The following is a 23908-nucleotide window of genomic DNA, read 5'->3' on the forward strand; positions in this document are numbered from 1 at the left end:
ACAAAACTATATCATGGATAATAAGATAGAGAGTATTGTATATCCTGTTGTATATTTTAACTCTTTCTTACTGTTCTTTTTTTGCTTACTATTATGCTGAGGGACAATTTTGTGCTATTTTCTTTTCTCTCATCAATAGATGATTAACTTTGAGAGCTATAGTACATACTTGTATGTATGCAATTTAGGTACTGTGAAATATTTCATTATTTGTTACAAGTAAGAATAAGTTATCAAAATTTACTTGGATATCTGGAACTAAACTAGCTTGGCTTTCTAGAAAAGCTGTAGATATTTTTCAGTTTCAAATATTCTAGTATCTTTGCAAATGTAACTTGGATACATATGTATATGTTGTCTTCAGGCCATTTTCATTCTTTGGTAAATTGCCTGACATTGTTTTACTATACGAGTATTTTCAAAGAACAAAAATAATGTAGCAGGATTTCATCTTTTTCAACATCTCAGATTCAAGTAACTAGGGTAATCCTAGTAACTAGGACAAGGGTCTTGCTGTTGTCTATGTCATGTTGGATCATTAGCTAATGTCACTGTTTACCATTTTTGTCTCACCAAAACCCTGATAGAGGGTTTCTAATATTGGTCGAAGCTGTGTCCACAACTTATGAATAATGGAAGCATATCACATTTCTTATAAAGGCCTATAATGTTCTGCCCATGTCTGTATTATGGGTTATCCAAATATACATATATGCTTCTTTATCAGCATCTTGTCAGCACTTCTACTTTGCTCATGAGAATAGAATGGCGAGTTGGTTATCTTGTGAAAACTGAGCAAGGTATGCAAATATTACTATTTACATGAACTTTTGTATACATGTTTCTCTTGTTCTGTTGCTTTAAATAATTCCTTTTATCTGCCCTACGTTTTAGACATTTGTCATATTGTATCCTTATAATTGCTTCACTACTCTATATTTAACTGTTTTTTCACCTTTTAATATGATGAAAGACCAGTTGTGACTATGTTGTAATTACCAGATTTTTTTATGAGTGTGTCACATTCCAGTGTTATCTCAACTATTATTTTCTCACATTAGTATGTGTTGTAAAGTCACTATTAACTTAGAAAACAACCTTATCCACATTGGTAAAATACTTTCTCTGTGACTCTTAAGAAGGTTGTTATTTAAACATATTTCATATAAATATTATAATTAGTAGTTGAGTGTTTATTTAAAATCACTTATTATGTGCATGTTGATAATTAAATATTTCTTGCTGATTTGAATACTAACATAATTTAATACTTCAGGTAACTGAGTTTTATCCATATTAAAATCCATTACTGAGTTATTATACAAAATTGTTACTCTTTGCTTCTTTTTTTAATCTAAATATAGTAGTAACTTGTGATTTAATTCTTAAGTAGTCACTGTCTGAATCTTGTTGAATTGCCCATAATTCTAATTGGCATTAACTTGTAAACAATACATCATAAATCATATTTTGATCTGGATTAGCAAAATGTCCTTTGAAGAATAAATTTAATTTTACATTTGGTTCACTGCATTTTTGCTTTCCTTCTTATAATTCTGAATTATTTGAAAATTGAGTCAATTTGGACTGGTGAGGAAGAAATGGTCTTTTATAGACAGTGTGATAGCATCTGTAATGTCCACTTCTGTCAACATATAATACTGCTTGCAGAGAGAGAAGTGGCTTACAGCTAGCTTCTCTGCCACCGTAACCCTTCCTATAAAGATAATCTGTCATGATATTGAAACACACTTGTGCCTGTCCTGCTATAATAGCTGCTGTTTGATGTTGGTTATTCTTTGTACTTTTCATAACTTTAAAAGAGTTTATTCTGTTGATTATGAATATTTGATTTGTACAGAAATTGTTGTTGTTTGATTGAAATGGAATTTTCTTGCCTTTGTACTCAGCATGGGTGGTGATGTTGCAAACATAGCAATACAATTCATATTTACACATCTGGATTAAATTGATATGACATACTGGACATTGATTTGTAATTTTGGGGGATATCATTTTATCTCTTGATAGGCTGTTCAGGGTTCAAATTGAGAAATAAACCTCTGAAGTTATTACTATAACCACAAAATCTAAATTTTCAGTTCTACTAGTACCATTTTGAAAATCTTATTTTGGAAATATTCTCAGTTGATTTTTTGTCATTTTCTGGGTCCTTTGTAAAAGTATATTTCTGTTAATGTCTGGGACATTAGCACAGGTTTTTAATGTTTTTTAACAAATACATGCATAAATTTCTTGAAGTATTCTAATTTCATACTTAATCTATTTTGCACTGTAACAGTAGCTGTTTTTGCAGTTTGATAATATATATAGTATCCCAAGCATTATTGTGCTTACATATTCCAACTGACCTGATGAGGTATATAGCCAAAGGGCCTTGTTGGCATTCAGTATAGCTGATAGTGTGGGTTTCATTATACATTCCTCTTTACTTTCAATCGTAAGTTCTTACAATTGTATACAAAATTTTGTATCATTTGTTATAAAATATCCTAAAAATGCAAGAAAAGAAGAAATGTAAACAATTCTGACAACATTTAATGGATATACATAAATGTGTGTGCAGTGGTACCTCGGTTCTCGAACTTAATCTGTTCCAGAAGGCTGTTCGGAAACCGAACCAATTTTTCCCATAAGAAATACTGTAAATTAAATTAATCCGTTACAGAGCTCCAAAAAATATGCATTATGAAGCATTTTAAGTAAAAATATTGCTTATTTATACCTCTATAATAATACTTACATGCATAAAGTCAACCACAAAAACTATAAACACAATAAATGAAAACTTAACTGCACTCTACCTGTGCTGAGGAGAGCTGATGGCATAAGTGAAAGGTGGTGAGGAACGTGGAGAGTATAGGAGGGTTATGATTGTTTGGAAGGGGAGTCACCTTCCATAAAAATGTTGGGTAACTCTCCTTCTGGTGTTTTTTCTTTTCTGTTTCTTTGCACTACTGCAATCTGCTTGAGACTCATTGGACCTATTTCTCACTAAAAACTTGTCTAATGAGGTTTGTTTCTGCCTGCATTTTAAAATGTTTTTGAAGTAAGACATTGTCACTGAAAAGGTTTATGCTGCAGTTTGCTACAGCTTTGTCAGGGTGAAATTTTTCCACAAAACTTTGTAACTCTCCCCATTTTCCACACATTTCCTTGATTAGTGAACTAGGAACATCCTTCCTTCCCTTCTCCTCATCTGAAGACACTTCCTCAGTTGCCTTCTGTTGCTGCTCCTTCTGAAGGTCTTGGAGTTCTTCCATGGTGAGCTCAGTGTTGTGATCTTCTACCAACTCCTCCACATCATCACCACTCACATTCAAGCCCATACACTTGCCTAGTGAGACAACATCCTCGACAACAGGCTCAGCCTCAAAGCCTTCAAAGTCTTTATCTCAGGGGTTCCCAACCGGTGGGTCGCGACCCCCAAGGGGTTCACGAAGCTTTGGCAGGGGGGTCGCAAAGCCTTAGCAGGGGAGTCGCGTAGCCTTGTTAGAAGTAGCTTGGGATAACATTAATTTTATTTCATCAATTACATTTTCAAGTTGCGAGTGTCAAAAGGTTGGGAACCCCTGCTCTATCTGCTACTGAGTCTGGCCACAATTTCTTCCAGACTAAGTTCATGGTCCTCAAAGACTCTTCCCTCCAGGCTTTGTCTGTGATCCTCAAGCAATGGAGGATATTAAAGTGATTTTTCCAGAACTCTCTGAGGGTTAACTCTGTGTCAGAGGTCACTTCAAAGCATCTTTGAAACAGTGTTTTGGTGTAGAGTTTCTTAAAGTTTGATATGACCAGCTGGTCCATGGGCTGAATGAGAGGAGTTGTGTTAGGGGGCAAGAGCTTCACCGTAATGAAACTGTACTCCTCCAGCAACCCGTCCTCCAAGCCTGGTGGGTGAGCAGGTGCATTGTCCATCACAAGAAGGGCCTTGAGTGGCAGCTGTTTTTCCATGAGGTAATTCTTTACACTTGGGGCAAACAGTTTATGGACCCACTCCATAAAAAAAATTGCCTGGTTACCCATGCTTTACTATTTGCCCTCCACATGACATTTAGTTTACTTTTCAGGACATTATTTTTCTTAAAACCCTTGGGTTCTCAGAATGGTACACAATCAAAGGCTTAAGTTTTGGCCTTAAGTTTTTTAAGACAGGCTTGAGTTAGCCTGTCCTTCATTGGCTTGTGTTCTAGCAGTGACTTCTCCTCCTTGGTGATGTAGGTCCTCTCTAACTGTTTTTCATTTACCCAAATCAACAGTTTTTCTACCTCTTCCATTGTTTGTGATCTTTGTTTCATAAGCACTGTCACTCCTTTAGCATCATCAGCTTTTTTGACGACTTCTTAATTTTTCAGTATGGTACAGACTGTAGACTTTGCCATACTAAACTGCATAGCAAGGTCAGACACACAAACACTACTCTCATACTTCACTGAGAGATCTTTTTTCACCTCTATTGTGGCTCTAACAAATTTTCTTTTTGGTTTGCTGCTTTCTTTATCCTTCTTTGACCCCATGGTGGCTTATTTAATCAGAATATTTAGAAAAACAACAACAAAAAAAAAAGAAAAATGAGAACATTCATAAGATTTTAGCGGGGGTGTGGACTGAGTGACAGGTGCGGGTAAAATGTTTTGGGCAAGCTTGGCGTGGGCTGAAAATGATTGAAGGGTCTTTCGGGGGTTCAGGCCACGACAGCTTGGTTTGGGAACCGAGTTTATGTTCAACAACCGAGACATTTTTTTATCAAACAATATGTTCAAAACCCAAATTGTTCGAGAAGGGAGTCGTTTGAGAACCGAGGTACCACTGTAAAGTAGTAATATGCCATTTGTAGGTTTATATATTTATTGACTTGTATCCATATATATCATAATGTATGTAGATAAGGTTTTATAGATATTTTTATATGGCTTGTATATTTTTTATTTTATATAAGTAATTTTAGTCTGTGGTTGTTGTATACAAGTCTTAGATTTCAATTTAAGTTCCTTAAGTTTTTATAAACGTAAATTTCATGAGTTATAAACACATGAGGTTGTCTTTCATATAGAAACTAGTGTGGCTGGTGTGTTTCTGTATATAAAATAATTACAAGTCAAATTTATTTCTCATAATTCATCCAGCTATTTGCCATTAAGATACAAAAAATCTACGGAGATGGATGACAGTTGTACACTTGAGCAGGTTAGCTTGGTCAGGAAATTCCTTAGAGCAAATAAATTTTTTGATTCACTACTGTAGTACCTGAACATTTTGAAAAGTTCAAGCTCTCATTGTAAGAGATTGAATTTTTTATTTTCATTCATGTAATTTTACTTAGATATTGTGCAGTTATAAAAAAAAAGTTTTTGTTTTTCTGTAAATTTGAATTTTTCATAATAAAACTGAAGATATTTTTATTTATTTATTTTATTTTTTTCCTAGCATCTGAGGAACTTAGTATAGGAAACATGCGGTTTACGACTTTTGATTTAGGAGGTCATCATCAAGGTAATTTTTTATGGGTTTAATTAATGATAATAAAGACTGAAGAGTTTGAAGTAAACTTTCTGACAGAAAAATAATACTTTGTTAGCATTTGTAATTCATTAGATATTTTTAACTTTATTGTTAAAAATTAAAGAAAAATCAGCATGAAGAAGTTATGTAACTGTGTGTTTGGTAAAATATATTGACAAACGTTTAGCATTTGCTATATAAATTGCTTTCGCTGCTGTTTTACAGCAGCATTTAATGCAACTGGCAATAGTTCAAATTTGATTTTAAAGAAGTGGGAAAATCAGGAGCTATTAGTTAATGGTAATATTTAGATTAGAATAGGTCATATGGTTAATTTCTAAAACAGAAATATTTTGAATAAATAAATAAATTTATGAATTTTGAAGAATGCAAAAAATGTCAGTCAACCTTGGCAGGTATCAAAACTGAATTACATATATTTCAAAGTATTTGGCAGTGCAAAAAAACAGTAATAGTATTAAAGAATCAATTACCTAATTTGTTTAAATAACCAGACATAATATTGTTACACAAGTAGAGACATACTGTTTTTTTTTCTTCTTCCAAACATTTTAAATCAATTAGTCCAAATCTTTCTTTTTTTATTTAGGCATTTTTAATGTTTTATGGGGTCAAAAGTAAAACCCAAGAATGATTATTTTTGGCTCCTATGAGGTCACATTTACAGTATTAAATATTAAAATTGGCAACAGGATAAATTTTCATGCACTAAATACATTAATGTAAAGAAGGTTGGATTTACCCATTTGAGCTGTTTGTGTTTTAGCTCACAAAAAAGCATAATTTTGGGATTTTGCTCAATTACTCTACAATTTGACCAACTTATGTGAGATTTGGTACAAATATACTTTTTTATACATATCCCATTAATAGACATACAAAAGTATGGGCTATGCAAATTATGTGAAGATGCAAATTTCATAATGCAGAGTTAAATAAGGTGAGCATGTTCAATAACTAATTTTTTTCTAAATGTGTTTAAATGGTAGGTAGGTGTGGCAGAAATTGAATTAAAAACGTTGATGCTGGAAATGTGACCTATTTTTCAATGTAGCAGTACGTGTCTGTTCTTTTCTTAGATTAGTATTGAAGTTATACTTGAATTTTTAATTAAATAATAAGAAAATAATAGTCATTATTTGAAATTTAAAATATACATAAAGAAAACATTAAGACTATTTTGGTTTTAAACTGTAGTACAGTATAATTTCCAATAGTGTCTTGTCATTTTTGAGAAATAGTGATAATGTTTCTGGAAACATAATGTAAACTTGCAGTTGAAACTGATGATCTGCAAGTGTAGATGGTGCCTATTCTAGAAGAGTTACTTTAACCTTTTCAAAATAGGTCAGAGTTCAAAAGCCATTTTATTATGTTTATTGACTTGCATTGAAAATTTTATTGAAGTACTATTTTATGAATTTATGTTAAGAAGTTTGCAATCAAATTGTAGATTATATTCAAACTGCTCCCTACTAGTACAGCTGTAAGGCAGTGAGGCATATATCTACTCACAAAGATGGAATTATAGTGCCAACTAATGTCTCTATTTCTCATATTTACGTCACCACGTCCGCCTGCCACCATCAAGGCAGGTTATCTTAATTGCAGAATATGACAATTCATTCCAAACCTTCTCCAATGTTTCCAGTGTCAGCGATTCAGTCACTCAAAGGCGTCCACGTTGTGGTTCCTTGATGTGTGCTTGTTGCAGTGGCAAGGACCATGATGCCTGCGAATGTCAAACAGACCCTCATTGCATCAATTGCAATGGCTCTCACCCATCCTACTTTTGTTTATGCCCTAAATGGTTGGAAGAAAAAGAGGTGCAGTGTTTGAAAATGATTCATAACATTACTTATCCTGAGGCTTGAAAATTGCTGTCTAGCACCTCATCTCGGACGTTTGCTGCTGCACTTTGTTCCACAACTAGAGTGGGAGTGGAGACGGATCTCTCTTTGTCTTCAAAAGAATTGTTCTCCAAACAAATGAAACGTCTTGACTTCCATTGTTAAAAAAGTTGATGAATCAACTTCAACATCCATCTCTGTCCCTTACATTCATTCCAACAAACCCCAAGATCCACATCCTTTGGTTCCAGGTACAGGCATTTCCTCGGATACATTTTCTTCTTCCATCCCAAGATGCAAAACAATCATTCGTTCACGTCCTCAGTCATTGGAATCCATGGCGGTCGATAGACCTCCCTTGAATAAGAACAGTAAAGGAGAAATAAAACGTGGTCAAAAAAAGAAGGGTTCTCCACCCAATTTGCCTACATGTAAATAAAAATGGCCACCCTGATACATTGGAACTGTCGAGGTTTATGTTCTAATCTGGATGACATCAAAACACTGATTGCTTCCTACCATCCTGTATGTTTTTCCTTACAGGAAACATTTCTGAAACCTGCCAATACAGTCACCTTTCAGATGTTTTCTTTGTACAGAAATGACAGGCTGTGTGATGGATTAGTGCATGGAAGGGTAGCACTGCTGGTTGATCAGCATGTGCTCACCCTATCTTTGCCACTTGACACACCCTTGGAGACCGTAGCCATCCATGTTTCCTTGGGTCATACCATCACTGTTTGTTCTCTCTACCTGTCGCCTGGAACGACGTATTATCAATCAGATTTTGATGCTTTCATTGAACAGTTGCTGTCTCCCTTTTTTTATCCTGGGGACTTTAATGGACATCATCTCCTCTGGGGAAGTGCTGATATTGTTCGGGAGGGGTCATTCTGTAGAGCGTATGCTCTCTCATTCACAACTTTTCTATTTTCAATACTGATTCTTTTACTTATTTCCATGTACCTAGTCAGTCCTTTACTGCTATTGATCTCTCAATTTGCTACCCTTCATTATTCTTCTATTTTTCATGGAGGGTTGACAGTAATCCATGAGACAATGATCATTTTCCTATAATTTTGAGAGAAACTGGCTGTGGTCGATGTCACCCAACCCACATGCTCCAGTGGAAGCTGGATCAAGCAAACTGGCCCTCTTTCACTACTGTCACAGAACTTGTTCCTGCCATCAGCTGTAAGCCATCAATAGACGATTATGTGGCAGCAGTAACTGACTGTATTATACAAGCATCTGTTCAATGTATTCCTAAAACCTCAACACATTTTCCACGATATTATTGTCCTTGATGGAATCCTGCCTGCTACATGGCACGGTAAGCTCAAAAGCGGACCTGGGATACTTTCTGTAGATATCCCACACTCTCAAACTGCATCACTTCCCAGCAGGCTTGTGCACATGCTCAGTGAGTAAGACGTTAAAGCCAGAAGGAATCTTGGATTAAGTTCACAACTGGCATATCTTCTACCATCAATTCCAAAGTCATATGGAACAAAATTTGAAAGGTCAGTGGGCAATATAATTTTGTCCCCCCTCTCAATCTTGTTTTTTGATGGTCAGGAAGTAGCTTATACCCAGAGCATTGCCAATACTCTAGGTGAAAGCTTTTGCTAAGTATCTAGCACTTCTGCTTCTTCTTCCAGCTTCTTATCCATCAAGACTTGGGCAGAGCAATCACCTCTTTTCGTTAGAGCTGATTATATCTATGACTACAATCATCCCTTTACACTGGTGGAACTTAAATTGGCCTTTCATCAGTCTGGCAGTTGGACCTGATGATGTATGCTATGAAATACTGTGCCATCTATCTCCTGCTTCTCTTGTTATTCTTCTGATTTTTTTTAACCGGATCTGGCAGGAGTATATTTTTTTTGATGCCTGGTACCAGGCTGTTGTCCTACCTTTCTCTAAGCATAGAAGGATGCCAAGATTCCTTCAAACTACTGCCCAATTGCTTTGATGAGCTGTCTCTAAGACCTTAGAGAAGATAGTTAATGCTTTTCTTGTTTGGTCCCTTAAATCAAACAACATCCTCTCGCCCAACCAGTGTGGGTTCTGACGACAGTGCTTTACCATGGACCACCTGATTTGAATTGAAACGTCAGAGAAGCCTTACTCAAATGACATCTTGTATCAATATTCTTTGGACATTGAGAAGGCTTATGATACAGCATGGAGGTGTGGCCATTTGCCCATTTCCATTAAAATTTCTTTAAGGGACAGGAAATTCCAAGGCTGTGTAGGTTCAACACTTTCCCATTCTTTTCTACAGGAACTTTGAGTCCCTCAGGGCTGTGTTTTGAGTGTCACACTTTTCTATATAAAGATTAATGTCATCACTGAACAACTACCTTTCACTGTTGCAAACAGGCTCTATGTCGACAACTTTCACATCTTGTGTCAGCCATCGAACATAAGGCTCATTGAAAAGCAGCTACAGATTGCTCTCAGTTGTTTTCTGAAGTGGACCACAACAAATGGCTTGAACTTCTCTCTCTCTAAAACCATTTGCATGCACTTTTGCTGCAAACGGGGTATTTACCCTGATCCTGAACTCTGTCTCAGTGAAGTTGTGCCTCCTGTGGGCCTGTATGACAAAGTTTACACCACACATCAAACAGCTACGGTCAAATGTACAAGAGCACTGAACATTTTCCATGCCCTCTCTTCCACCACTTGGTGGGCGAATTGATGTTCTGTGCTAAAGATATATCGGCTCTTATTCGATGGAAACTCAACTATGGATCACTTGTCTATGGCTCTTCCAGAACCTCACCCTTAAAGATGCTGGACCTCGTTCATCATCAAGGACTTCGGCTTTGCACTGGGATCTTTTGCACTTCCCCAGTTCAGAGCTTATACATAGTCTCATAAACCTTATTTGCACATCTGGTATTTGCAACTGTCTTTACTGTGTGCTTTAAAACTTTATTCCTTACCAAAGCATCCCACTTGGGGTTGTGTTTTTTTTTTCTTCCTCAGTGGGCCATACTTTTTCAGAGCAGACTATCTACCATTGCTTCTTTTGGTCTTTGGATCCAGGTGCAGTTGAATGAATTGGGTCTGTCCTTGGGTAACATTGCTGTATCCACTGGTCAGCCTATCCCACTATGGCTTCTTACAGTCCTCAAATGTGATCTATCTTTAAGTCACCTGAGAAAATCAGATACTCACGATTGGAAATACTATATGTTATTTGCTGAACATCTTTCGAACCATCCTTCCATTTTGATTTGTGGAGATGGTTCGAAATTGTGTGACTGTGTGGGCTCTTCCATGGATTGTTGTGGTTTGGCAGTTCTGCACAGAATCCTCTCTACAGCTTCTGTGTTCACTGCTGAACTGTACACCATTTTTCTTGACCTGGATCACATAGAAGCTAAGCAGTACTCAAATTGCACTATTTATACTGACTTGCTTAGTCCTCTACTGGCCTTGAAATCACTTCATGTTAGTTCTTGCCGATATTCAAAACCAACTGGCACATTTTTCTTTAAACTCTATTTCTATCCTGTTTTTCTGGATACTAGGCCACATTGGTATTTGTTGGAATGAGCTCACTGATACCTCAGCTAAATCTGTCTACTCTGGCACTATCTCTGCTCTGCCTGTTCCATGCATAGACTATGGTCCTGTATTCAACGTGAGCTATGTGGAAACAAGCTTTTTCAAATAAAACCCTCTATTGGACTTTGGCCATCTTGCTTTCATAAGGATCAGAAAGAGGAAATTGTTCTAATTAGACTATGCATTGGTCACAGTTTTTTAACTCATCAATTTCGTTTATCTGGGAGTGATGCACCAATAGAGCAGTGATCACGAACACCAATACATTCCCAGTTTCCACTCTCTTGATCATTTCAGTATTTGAAGTTAACATTTGAAATTTCAAACAACATTGTTTCTAGTAGGCTCATTGACTAATAGTTGAAGAAACTTACCTTGAATGGTTTTCAAAAACTTTCCTCCTTCATGGTTTGACTAACATTTCCCATTCTAAACTTATAATTTGCCTGCACAGCACAGATGAATGCTCGAACAGACATCATGATCACCAGTAGGTGTAAGAAAAAAACATTCCTCATGCAATTTTCCTGTATTTTGAAACTGATAATGCATAAAAACTAAATGTATCAAAAATAAGATATTTTATTTTTCTGAAACTACATACCTTTTAGAAAATTTCCTGTCAAGTTTCAGACATTTTTATCTGCTAATTGTATTTGTGAATCAAAATTTAACTCGAGCGCTCTGTTATGTTCTCAGAGTATAAGGATACAGTGGGTAGTGGGTAAAGAGTTAAGGAGATGAAAAGTGCACAGAAATCCATTTATTTATTTTAGCTAAAGTGTTTCATTTTTCATGACTTGTATAAAATCTGAAGCCTTTCAATGCTCAAAGCAAAAATTCTACTTTTTACCATACAGATATAATTTTTCATTTTTTCAGCCTGTTGGATCTTCTAATTGAATATCAAAAGTTTATTTTAGTAAATGTTTTCTCAACCATAACATCAGTTGTAGTAAAATCATCAATGTTCAGTGCAGTTAAAGTTCCATAATATGAAATGAAATTAATAATACCATTTTGCCCTTTGCTCTGACTTATTGATCCAAAAGAATCAAATTATCATAACAGTTTTAATTTATTTTCTTATCTGGTTTTCTTAAATTTATTATCTTATTTCTGTACACTGAAATGACTACTGTGGGACTGCTGCGGGAGCCCATTAGCTGTTTCCAGTGGAGTTAATGTACAATTATTGATATTGTCATGTGATATTTCACACCAGCACTGGAGCCAGTGTAATTTTAACTGTTTAATTTTAGTTAAGCTGAGAAGTGTTATACATTTTGCATTTTGGTTACATTTGTTAAAAAATATATAACAATAAATAATAAGAAAAAAAGGATTTATTGTACTTGCTGCATACTGGATGCATTTTGCATATGAGTGAATATTCTTTTATAAGCCTTATGCAGTCTAACAGATTTGAAGGTTTGATAAATAATTCATGTCATGAAATTTGCATTTTAATATGCAACACATATCAATAACAAGACTGGAATATTCCAAACATGGTACAGTTTATCATTTTCTAAGTAAACTAAAAAAGTATAAAAAAATCTAAAGTGCTTGGAGTACTTGGATATGAACACCAAATAGTTTTGTTGTTTATTGCTTTGTGGTGAAGAAACTAAAGGAGGACTGTTGAGATTTACATAGAGGAAAATCTGTTATTTTTGTTAGTAATAAACATGTTTTTCAGTCTTGTAAGATCAGTTATCAAACTATCTAGAAGGAGAGTTAGTGGATGAAATTCTGATTGTTTTTGCAGATTTATTGTATCTAAGCAAATAAAGAAGGTTGGAGGTACAAATTTTAGATTATAGTCTGTAATTATGTATGGCTCATGTTTCTAATTGGTTGAATACTGCAGAAGACTATTATTGAAACCAATGCACCATGTGATGCAGAAGAATAAGAATTGGGAATTTCCTAAGTATTTGTTTTTGAAATAATATAATATAAAAATTTGGATTATAAATTGAAAGGTTTATTGACATGTATTCATAATTTGTTTTTAAAACTTTGAATGTAACACTGCTAAATGTTTGGCCTAGTTGTGAAGGTTTAATCTGCTGATATTAGTAAATGTTAAATATATTTTCATTTATCTTCAGTAAGATTAGGTATTACAGCACATATGTTGATGTTATGGCTTAATGTGTGTGGTAAGCAATGGATTATGCAGTGTGTCACATTATTGTTTATTTTTTGTCATAAATATACAATATTATTAAACTTTCTCATTTTTTTGTTATTGTAGCCAGGAGAGTTTGGAGGGATTATTTTCCTGCTGTTGATGCAATTGTTTTTCTGGTTGATGCATTTGACAAAGAACGATTTCCAGAATCTAAAGTGGAACTTGATGTAAGTTGTATAATTTTTAAAATGCTGTCTTGACAGTTTATGCCAAATTTTAGCATGCCTCACAAAATGTGGCATTCATCTTGCTCTCCCCTGTGTGTGTATGATGTTTAGTTTCTAATAAGATAATAATTAAAAATATAGTATTTAGGGCAATATGGGATCTGTTAGTCTATCTTGGCTGTTCTATCCTCTAAGCCAAATTAAAACTATTTTCAAAAAATTTAAAGTCTGCCCTTATCATTCATATATCTATCAAGCTTTCTTTTAAACTCACTCAAATTTACTGCTTCTACAACATCTGAAAGCAACCCATTCCACAGACCAAATCACCCTATTCGAAAAATAAAAATTTTTGTAGCTGAAGATGGCATCCTCCTAACCTAAGTTTATATTTGTGTTCCCTAGTTCTATACTTCTGCTATTAAGTATGAAAAATATTGTTCCTTTCTACAATGTTAAAGACTTCAGTCTGATTCCTCCTAATTTCGTTTTCGAAGAGAGGATAGTTTTAAGGATCTTAATCTCTCATATGGCAATCCATCCATTCCAGTTACTATTTTAGTAAACACTCCTCTGAATCCTTTTCAACATTTCAATGTCTTTCCTGAAGGTAAGGAGCCCAAGATTGAACAAAATACTCTAAATGTGGTATAATCTAATTATTTTCTTCTATGTCTGGTGTTATCTACATGAAGCAGTCTGTGGGTATGGGGAAAAAAAATAGTCATATATCATTTATCATTTCATATCTGTTCTTTATGCATATCCACATTTCTTGATCAGTCAGCACTAATTTTGGAAAACTACCAAACCAACAAAACTTAACACAGCAATAAAGGATTCTTGAAAAATGTTTTTCTTTTAAGTATTGAGACCTTTATGTATTTTTATTTCACTCTTAATGATTATTAAAAAATTGATGTACAATTTTTTATTCTTTGTTTACAAACAAGTTATTTCACCCCTGCAATGGTTAGGTGCTCCATCTACCTACATAAATAAAAGACAAGTGTATGTTTGTCTGTCTGTTATCTCATTGTGCACAATTTGACCAGTAACTGCCAAACTTGGCAAGGTTTGAACATGGGGATCCTCCTTTACTTTCAGAAAAATTCCTAATGCTGTATGTTCCTCAGTATTAGAATGAACTGTGTAACCACCATTGTTTGTTCTTAAAGTCTTTCTTTTCACTGTTGGTATCTTTGTGTATTTTTGTTGCACTTTTAACATTTATTATGTTAAGAAAAAAGCAGAATTTCATGTCTTTTGTTACAAATGAGTTTTTATTTTATTGGTACTCCAGTTAATTTAATATAAAAAGGTGTGTTATATGTAACTGTATCAAGTTATGTGTTAAGCATTCTTTTACATAAAGTGTTCTGTAGAAATACTTTCAAAACTTGGAGTATATTTATTTTTAGTAATTATGATATTATGAAGTGGAAGGTTAATTTAACAGTAGGTGAGTGTTCAGGTATTCTTCACTTGTCATTCACTCTTCCACATCCTACCTGAGGATTCTGTTAAGCCCTTGTTGGATTCCATTTTTTGGGTATGTGATATTTTGTTTGTTTCTCCTGTTTTTTATGACCCACAACCTTTCCTCTTGCATGATTATGTTCCCAACCTTATTTTCTTTTTCCCTTGTGCCCTGATATGTGGGATAACATTGGGTGTTTTGCATTTGAGTTAGGTGAAGATGTTAGTTTGCCTCATTTTCTGCAGGCTTCAGATTGGCCCACTTTCTCTTATTGGAGGGCAAACTTTACTTATCTGTGCAGAACATAAATTTCCCTTTCAAACTTCTAATGCCCAGTATTCCTGTCTTTGAGTGTAGCACTTATTCCTGTCTCTTGATCCTCCCCTTTCCAGCCTTTGCTTGTTCCTCCTTCATGTAAAGCCATTGTTCATCATTTTTCACAATGACACTTGTTATACCAACAATGGTTCTGTTGACTACCTGATGAGCTCAGGTCTGTTGGGAGCTCATCTGGCAACCTTCATTCTTTGATGGAGTCTTTTCATCTTTGATGTTTGGGTTCACTGGATTTTGTCAGTTGGATACACCATACTTTTTTTTTTACTCTTCTTTTCTTGTTCCATGTGACTTTATTTTCATCCTCCTCTGGATTCTTCATCACTCCAGCATTTAATCAAGGAGGTGCAAGGCCTCCTTATGTAGTGGTCTATTGAAGATGCTCCACACGGTTCAGGGGTTTTACTCCTGCCTGTTTGAAGTTCCCAACAAGACATGTTCCATCTTAATTGATATGTTCACCCCCACACTTCACCATGGAATCTTGCCATACTCTTCAACTGACCTTTTTCTTTTGATCTTTGGATAACCAAGATAAACTTCTCTAGTGCTTATATCTGCATACTGGAGCATTCTCATCCTTATCTACAACTTGTTCATTCAGACTGGCTTTTAGCACTTTACGTTTTCTGTTCAGGTGGTGCAAACCTTCACTCTACACTTTCATGCCCTGAGTTTACATTTTTACACGGACAGCTGGCATTTTTGTCCCCAGTTCCCCATCCTTGGGCTTTGGTTATAAATGCCTTCAGTCAGGATTGGTTGATCAAGTTCCTTTACATTTATCTTCCTGTTTGATTACTTCATCAGATAGTCTCCCACTTCCATACCACTACTTACTGGCTGCTCATCTGTGATTTCCTCAATTACCTCAGTTACAATTGTTCTTATTCTTCTTTTTATCCTGACCTTCTTTATCAACCACAGTTGTCAGTTCTACATTCTGCACTTCATATCCTTCATCTTCACACTTGGCTTTTGTTCTTACCATTTCATTTAGCTCGTTCTGTTTGTCCTTCATCCATATCTGTGTATCAGTGGAAATGGAATGTTTTTCACACTTGGGCCCAAGCTTGAGGTATCCCAGCTTCCTGTTTTATGGTTACTGGTATCTCCAAGTTTCTCATATGTCTTTTTTGAAAAGGGGTCCTTGGTCTTCTCGATATTGGGTTATCTGACGGCCCTGTACCATATTTTGTTTTTCTAGTTACCACAGGTTCTTTTTTTTTCCCTCCCTGTTCTTGCTGTTTTGATTTGTATTTGCAGATATGTTGATTTACTAGGTGTTTGGTACTTTCAGATTGGGATATTAACATGGTAATCCATCATCTTACTTAACCTTTGTTTGAGTACATTTCCTCATGCTATTGGTTTCATCTATCCCTATAGGTTTACTTTCTCTAATTCTCATCTCTATTCTCTTCTTGATCCAGATAAACTTCTATGCCCAGTGTGTGCCATTTGTTATTACATTGCACACTTGGCTTCTTCAGATTGAATGACGTGTCATATTGTGAGATGTCTTGGTGAAGTTCATCCTTTTGATTGGGTGTTCTCATCCTACTTTCATACAGATGTCAGTACTCAACAAGCTGGTTTTGGGTATTGAGTGAACCAATCAACTTTATTCCTTCTATATTATGGGTCATTTAAGGTATAAGTGGTATATTTCTGTTTCTCTTCTTGGTACTTTCTTGTTCTCTCTTGCAATTGGGTTGTTATTGACCTTCAGACATTTCAGACCAGTCTTACAATTGCAGGAGTCGATTGCACATGATGGACTTTCCTTGGATATTGGATGGCATATTTCTGAATCCCTGGCTCAACAATAATCCTGTGTTATGTTTTGGAGTCAGAATTTTCCTTACATTCATGATTTTAGAGCTTTAGGTGAAGCTACTATGATCCTCATCCTATCCTTGCTCAGATGTTGGTACTCAGTGATGAGGTTTGAGTGCAGTTGACTTCCCAAGTATGGTCTGTAATTCACTAGCCATTCTACTCCATGGGATACAACCTACGTTACCTACTTTATGTCTGTGGGATTGAGTGTCCATATTTACTTGGTGGGAATCACATTCCTAACTTGTTCTCTCCCATTTGGATGTGTTCCTTTCCTTTTTCACCATGTTTGCTTCTAGCTGGTTGTGGTGAGGGAGATACCTGGTTCAGAGGTGTTGCTGTACCTCTCCTCTAATTCTTAATGTGTTTCTCTCTTCTACAGAAGTACCCTTCAAACACTTTCAGGGTATATGTTTGTTCTTTCCTTGTGCTGGTCCCTCCTCTTTTTCAAAGTGGGATTCCAGCTAATCTTGCAAAGACAGAGAAGTACTGTACTGAAAGTTATAATTTTCCTATGTTGAAAATGCCCAGTAGATACTTCCTTCTGCTCACACTTCCCACCCTCCTCCTTACAATCTTCTGGTGCTTATATCTTCTGCCAAACTTCAAAATGATTGTTTGGTAGTGGCACATAGAGGAAGTAACATGCACCATTTGTGAATAGATGATGTATGATTTGGAAGGCTTGTGGGGAGCATTATTTAAAAAAAAAAAATTATAGAAGGCAACACAAAATGGGAAAAGCTACTCATGAATAGAGGGAAGTACCTTTCAAAAATACATTTTCACTATAGAAAAATTATAACATTGATTGAAAAATTGTAGCTTTGTATTGATAATTAATTGAAGTTTTTTATTTCAGCTGGTTTCAAAATAGCCAGGGTAATTAAGTATGCACACCTCTGTTCCTTTCACAAAAAAAAATTCATGTAGCTAGTTATTTCTAAACTTTAGATTTTAAATTTGTGTTGGTGTTTTGCACATAATTTAACTTTTTTTTAAATTTAATTTCTTTGTGTTAGAGAATTGCTTACTTTAAATGTGAAGATTTGAACATATTTGAAATATAATGGCTATACACTTCTCAAATAAAATATCAAAGTAAAAAAGGTTATTTACAACTGTGAATATGTAATCAAAAATTTATTCTTTAGTGAAGTATACTAGAACAAGAAATTGCTCCAGTGTAAAGCACAAAGCTGTTTTCCTTGTTGTTAAACTTAAGTAAATGTCAGTTTGTTTGAAATCTGAAAAGAACATTTTCAGCTGTTCTGAGTGTGAATACTGATAAGTCATCCCAGATATTACAAGAATGGCTTTTTTTCCACTATTAATATGTGACTTAACCATATAATCATACCAAGATCTCTAACATATAGTGATAAATATTCATATTAGGTCAAGTAGTACTAATTTTTAGTCTCAAGACAACAAAAAAATTAAACAGATTTTGATACAATTTCTGAACTGGTTCTTCATGTTAATGTACTTTGATAATGATTAGTTGCCATATTTGCTAAAAACTTTGTAAAAAACACCATTATTTCAGCAGAAATAATAATCAGAAGTACTGAATAATAGCAGTAAAAGACAAAGTATAAGATTTTCATTAATTAAAAAAAAAGCTTTAAGGAGAGCAAGGGATAGATTTCAGAATGGTCTAGTAATTAGCATGTGGTTTAGTGTTGTTGAGAATTATTTTCAAACAGTCTTACTTGTATTTAGAACCAATACCCTGTCTGCCATTTTTCCAGTAGTTTGTGTTCTAAGTAGTTTTTTCCTCTTTTCCTGTAAACCCCAATGCTGCCACTACTTTTTGTAAATTCCTGTGTTAAAAGAAATTGTATGAAACAGTTTTACCCATCCAAATTAACTGGTTTCATTTTTAGTTACTATTTATGGCTCTTTACAGAAACCAGATTTTGTGTGCAAAATGTTTCATTGAAAGCATGACAAACAAATGATATGGCCAATTTTGGTATTTCAAGTTTGAAAAGGACATGGTGTTATGAAAATAATTTTGTTAAATTTTCTATATTGTATTGATTGAACCAGAATAAAAATTCTGGAATTAATATTTACACAAAATAGCTATGTTTACATTTGTGTAATAAGTTAACCCTTACAAACTTAGGTGAAGTTTGGGTTATATTAAAAAAAGCTTAAACTTTTCAAATATGCATTTTTAAAACATACATATTTAGCAGTCTATCAAACTAATATATTTCAGGGTGAGGAAAAAAGCTGAGTGCTAGCAAGAGCCAAACTGCAAAATGCTAAGAGTAGTTAGAAGCATTTCTTAAGAATTACTGTGTGCCAGTTTTAAAATAACTGTTGAGAGGTTTAGGTTCAAAATTAGCTTTTTCTGGTGGATATAAACATGTATTAAAATATTTACTTGCATCTTGTAAGAGAAAGTGGGTGTGACTACTTATTAGGGCATGAGAAGATGTATGTTATTATGTTCTAAATTGACCTGAATGAACTTGATAGTTGAATAGGTAAATAAGGCCAAAGAAGTAGAATTCAGTCTAGAAATACCCTTACACTGTTATACATGTTGTTATTCATACAGTTTGGATAATATATTAAGATTCTTAAATGCTTGTATGTCATGTTACAACAAAACTGAAGTTCAAGTATTTTTTAAAGGTTTCTTTTGAAATAAAGGGATTAAAACTTGTATACTATAAAACTTTGTATTACAGCATACACGATAATGCTAATTTTGTTAAAATCCATTGATAGTCAAAATGGTTAAAATTTGAATTTAGCTCATTAAAACATTGTGATGTGCAGAAAGGAGTTTAAAGAATGTCTGTACATGTGCTAAACTAACATCACCTCAACTGGGGGTGATTTATTATGTACTTCACTATTATATATTTATTATTATGTACTTCACCTTACTCTCTGTTTCAGGTAATACTCTACTATTCAATAAATTACCTTAATCTTTTATGCTGTTACAGAATATCATTTTAAGTGTGTTCTTTTTCTTTTTTCCTGTGTTATGCATTATTTTTCATTTTCCTAGTTAGTAACTTGTTTCTTGGGTTTTTCATTTTTTCTCTTTGCTTGTCATTAGGATTTACACTGTTTTCTTTCTCATGATGAGTACTTTGTCCCCACCATGTTTGTGGCTACTTTTGTTAATACTTTAACTGTCTTTCTTTTTCTGATTCTCTGTCATTGGTTTTTATCTTATCAGTTTTGGGCATGGGATCCTTACTTTCTAGTTTCCTATCTTTGTGTTTTTTGTCTTTTGATCTCTGAACTTTTATATTCTTTCTCTTACTTCCACCTTTTATCTGTGATGCTTCTTTCTTCTGGTAGTGTGTAAAGATGTTCATTTCTTTCATTATTTTACTTGTTCCCCTTATTCTGCTTTGTTATCCTGCTGTGGGGACTCATTGGATCAAGGTGCATTTCTTTGTACTGTACCTCTCCCTTGTCATGTGTGTATTATTCATCTGGTTCTTTTTATTTACACAATCTTTTTTTGCATTTATGTGTTACTTCTGCTAGTAATCTTGTTTGTTACAGTTTACTGTTCTTCCTCATTCAGCTCTAGTTTCCTCTAAATGATAATTCTGTGTTCCATCTGCTTTTCTTTCTTACAAAGCTGTACACCAAAGGGTTCTTGGCTACTGCTCTTCCCAGTTGTCAGGCAGTCATATCCATAGCTTTTCTATTTTCTCTATGAAGATATTTTTCTTACCCTATGTTTTTTGTTCTGTTCCTTTCCTCTTTCCTACTTGTTCTGCTTCCTTTCCTGTCTAAATCCATATTGGGGTTTTGTTCAATTTTGTGCATGCCTCATTCAAGCTATAGTCTTCTTTCTCTTTGTTAGTTTTCTCTTCTGACTTGTTTCCTCCTACTAATATCATACAGTTAACATATTTATAATGTCTATCCTCTAGATGCTTCTTGCATCTTTTCCATCAAACTTGGAGGTAAACCACATTTTTTCCTATCTCCCTTCCTTCCATGTTCTACTGGATTATTTGGACATGACTAATATGTTATGTCAGCCAGTTCTGTATGCTTTACATGGACTTATTGCTTTAACTTACTTATGATCTTTAATAAAATCTTACTATATTATCTTGTACACAAATAATGTGAACTTTCTTTACACATCAGTCTCTGTAACTTCTAAGTGTTTTATTTCCTGATGATTCTTGGCTACCACAGGTCACCATTCTTTCCTCACTTTACCAACTTTGATTACAATGTACACCATTTCCCTTTCAGGGCTCTACTTTCATTCAATAGGGTACTACTAGGTGCTAGTGTTGCCTCCTATAATATACTTACCAAAATTCTTCATTGAGTAAAGATAATGGAAAGTACTCATACAATCAGTGTTTGCTCTACTTGTGCATACTGTAAGATGGGGTGTTCAGCAAGACAACTTGAGGTTTCCTTGGGGTGTATGTATAATGTATACACACTACGTTTCACATCTGATTCAGACTATACCCATTATGTTGACTGTCATGATAAAAGCAATGCTAGAGCAGTGTCTCTGTCCACTTTTCAGGCTAGTGCATGCTGACTTTTAAGAACAGGGTTTTGTGGTCACTCATTGCATTCTTTCCAGTAAAGGACCTTTCCAGATGGAAATGTCAGTGGATCTCTGGGCACATTCTTTGAGTCTGTCCTTTGCAAACTCTCTTCCCTTAGCATATAGTGTATGGAAGATTTGGTGATGGATCATATAAAATCCTCATTAGTTGAGATCTAATTGCTGGGCCTAAAGTGAGGGGTTCTTCTCTGACAGGAGGTGGGATAACAGTGTAGTGTGAGTCATCTCATGAAACATCATAATCTTCAAATGGACTGATAATACAGCTTCATATATCTGACATGTGGCTCAAAGAGACTAATGATTAAGTGAGTGTGTATGCATTCACACTGTATCAACATAATGTGATGCCTTTTTCCTGCAGCTAGCATGGGTGACTGTAGTGACTGAAAGTAGAGTTAAGGTGAATACACTATATATATAGTAATAGTAGGGAAGGTGAACATGAATATTTATCACAAGTACCCTTTTCCCACAGCTGGTTTTATCCCATTGAGTATGATAGTCGAGTAAGTGAGCACACAAGATAGCCAGAATGAGACCCAACCTCGGTATACATTTGCTGTCCAATAAGTTTTGTACAAATAATTGGACTGCTATATATTTGTTTTCTCTGTTCTTTCAACATAATTATGGCTTCTCTGCTTCTTCTGTTTTCTTGTATGAGTGAAGAATGAACTCTAGATGAGGCTAGGTATGGACTCCAACAGATATGCTGCAATGGAGCCTTTGGCATTGGATGTTTCACCCTGTAAACTTCCTTCAGATGCGTTCTCAGTGGAGTTTGTCAGGGTAATCTTTGCATTATTCCCTCCATTATTTTAATGTGGAATTATAGTTATTCTGTGCAAAGATTTGTTTCAGATGTTAACATTTTCTTTACCTAAAAAATATATTTCTGATAGATTCTTGCCTCCACACATGTTCTCTCTCATCTCCTCTCTTTTCTAGGGCACATTTCTTTATTGTCTCATCAAAGAATGAGGATTCACAAGTGAGAAATGTATGTGGAGTATTTGTACTTGGAGATAAGGAAAATGTTAACTTTATATATACCTGTGTAAGGAATTTGTTGAACTGGGCATAATATTGCATATAGCATTCTGGTATGTGGATCAGAAGGTTTAAATTCTTTTATGCCAATGTTTGGATGTCTGTACATGGTTGATGAAACTCCCAGAGAAAAGCTTCTGTCTCTTCAGTTTACCTGTGTGATCTGAACATCAACCTATCTGTGGCAATCTGGAAAGGGTGGGATCCTGGTGGTTGAGGATCCAATCTCAACACATCACTTTAGCCTTGAATTCTTGCAGACAGGTGGCTTTGGGTCAACTGAGTACTAATATTGGATGTTCTCAACAGGTTTTGTGGACTTTGATTCTGGTCATTGGGTATAGTGTCCATGAAATCCTGTTATTGCTGCTGAGCCTTTTGCTTTTGGTTCTGTGGTGCATCCTCTTGTGGAATTCCATGGTTGGTGGGGTCAATAGAAACTGAACTTTTCTTTCTGAGGGCTTCTTACACCTATTGCCTTCTCACTGCTAAACAACCCTTAATTGGTAAGCAACCATGCTTGAAGGGCTGTAATACTCTGTTCCAATCTACAGTTGATAGTGTGTTTTGATTCCTCATTTTTCACTTGCTAACTTGGAAAGTATCTTGGTTGGATATCACTATTTCATATTCAGAAGGGATTGGAAAGGCTAGCTGGCTCTCCAAAATCTGTCCAAATATTAAAATCTGGAGACATTTAGTTTTGAACATCAAAACCAGAACACACTGAACTCCTCCTTAAGTCCAAGACTTTTGGGGATTTGTTTATTCAGGTTACTCCCCTTGTTACCCTGAATAAATCTTGGAGTAATTGCTGAGAAGGATCTTAACATCCCTGAATTGGGAATTATTGCCAGTCTCTCCAGTCAAGGAGTTTCAGCTGTGAGATGTATCTTCACTTGCAAGGATGGAATACTTCTGCCGATCTCCCTTTTCATTTTGAGGTTCACTTCTCCATGCCCCCTTATATCTGTGAAGGCGAGTTACTTGCATTGTAATGTTTGGCGCTATGTCCCTAATTCTTTGATGTTTAATGCCAGCAGTCTTGTCACTAAGACCTTTTGCCATGGCTCTTTGTGCTGTGCCTGTAGTGGTGGCAAAGATCACAAGGCAGATCTATGTGATCAGGACCCTCACTGCATCAATTGTGATGGCTCCCCCCCAACTTTGGTATTCACATTTTTGTCCCGTGTGGATCAAGGAGAAAGAGGTACAGCACTTGAGGACTGTTAACAATGTATCATATCCTGAGGCACTGAAACT

The 23908-nt window shown here is 35.1% G+C and overlaps 1 protein-coding gene across 8 annotated transcripts in view; it reads left to right on the forward strand.

The window, feature by feature from the left end:
* Positions 1 to 23908, forward strand: part of LOC143252917 (small COPII coat GTPase SAR1B-like) — a 49173-nt gene that overhangs the window by 9771 nt on the left and 15494 nt on the right. For all 8 annotated transcript variants that reach the window (XM_076505780.1, XM_076505774.1, XM_076505778.1 and 5 more), the window contains 2 exons: positions 5446 to 5511; positions 13240 to 13343. In XM_076505780.1, the coding sequence (XP_076361895.1) occupies positions 5446 to 5511; positions 13240 to 13343 (170 nt within the window). The remainder of the gene's footprint in view (positions 1 to 5445; positions 5512 to 13239; positions 13344 to 23908) is intronic.

The sequence above is a fragment of the Tachypleus tridentatus genome, chromosome 6, assembly GCF_004210375.1.
Source record: "Tachypleus tridentatus isolate NWPU-2018 chromosome 6, ASM421037v1, whole genome shotgun sequence".
Classification (NCBI taxonomy): domain Eukaryota; kingdom Metazoa; phylum Arthropoda; class Merostomata; order Xiphosura; family Limulidae; genus Tachypleus; species Tachypleus tridentatus.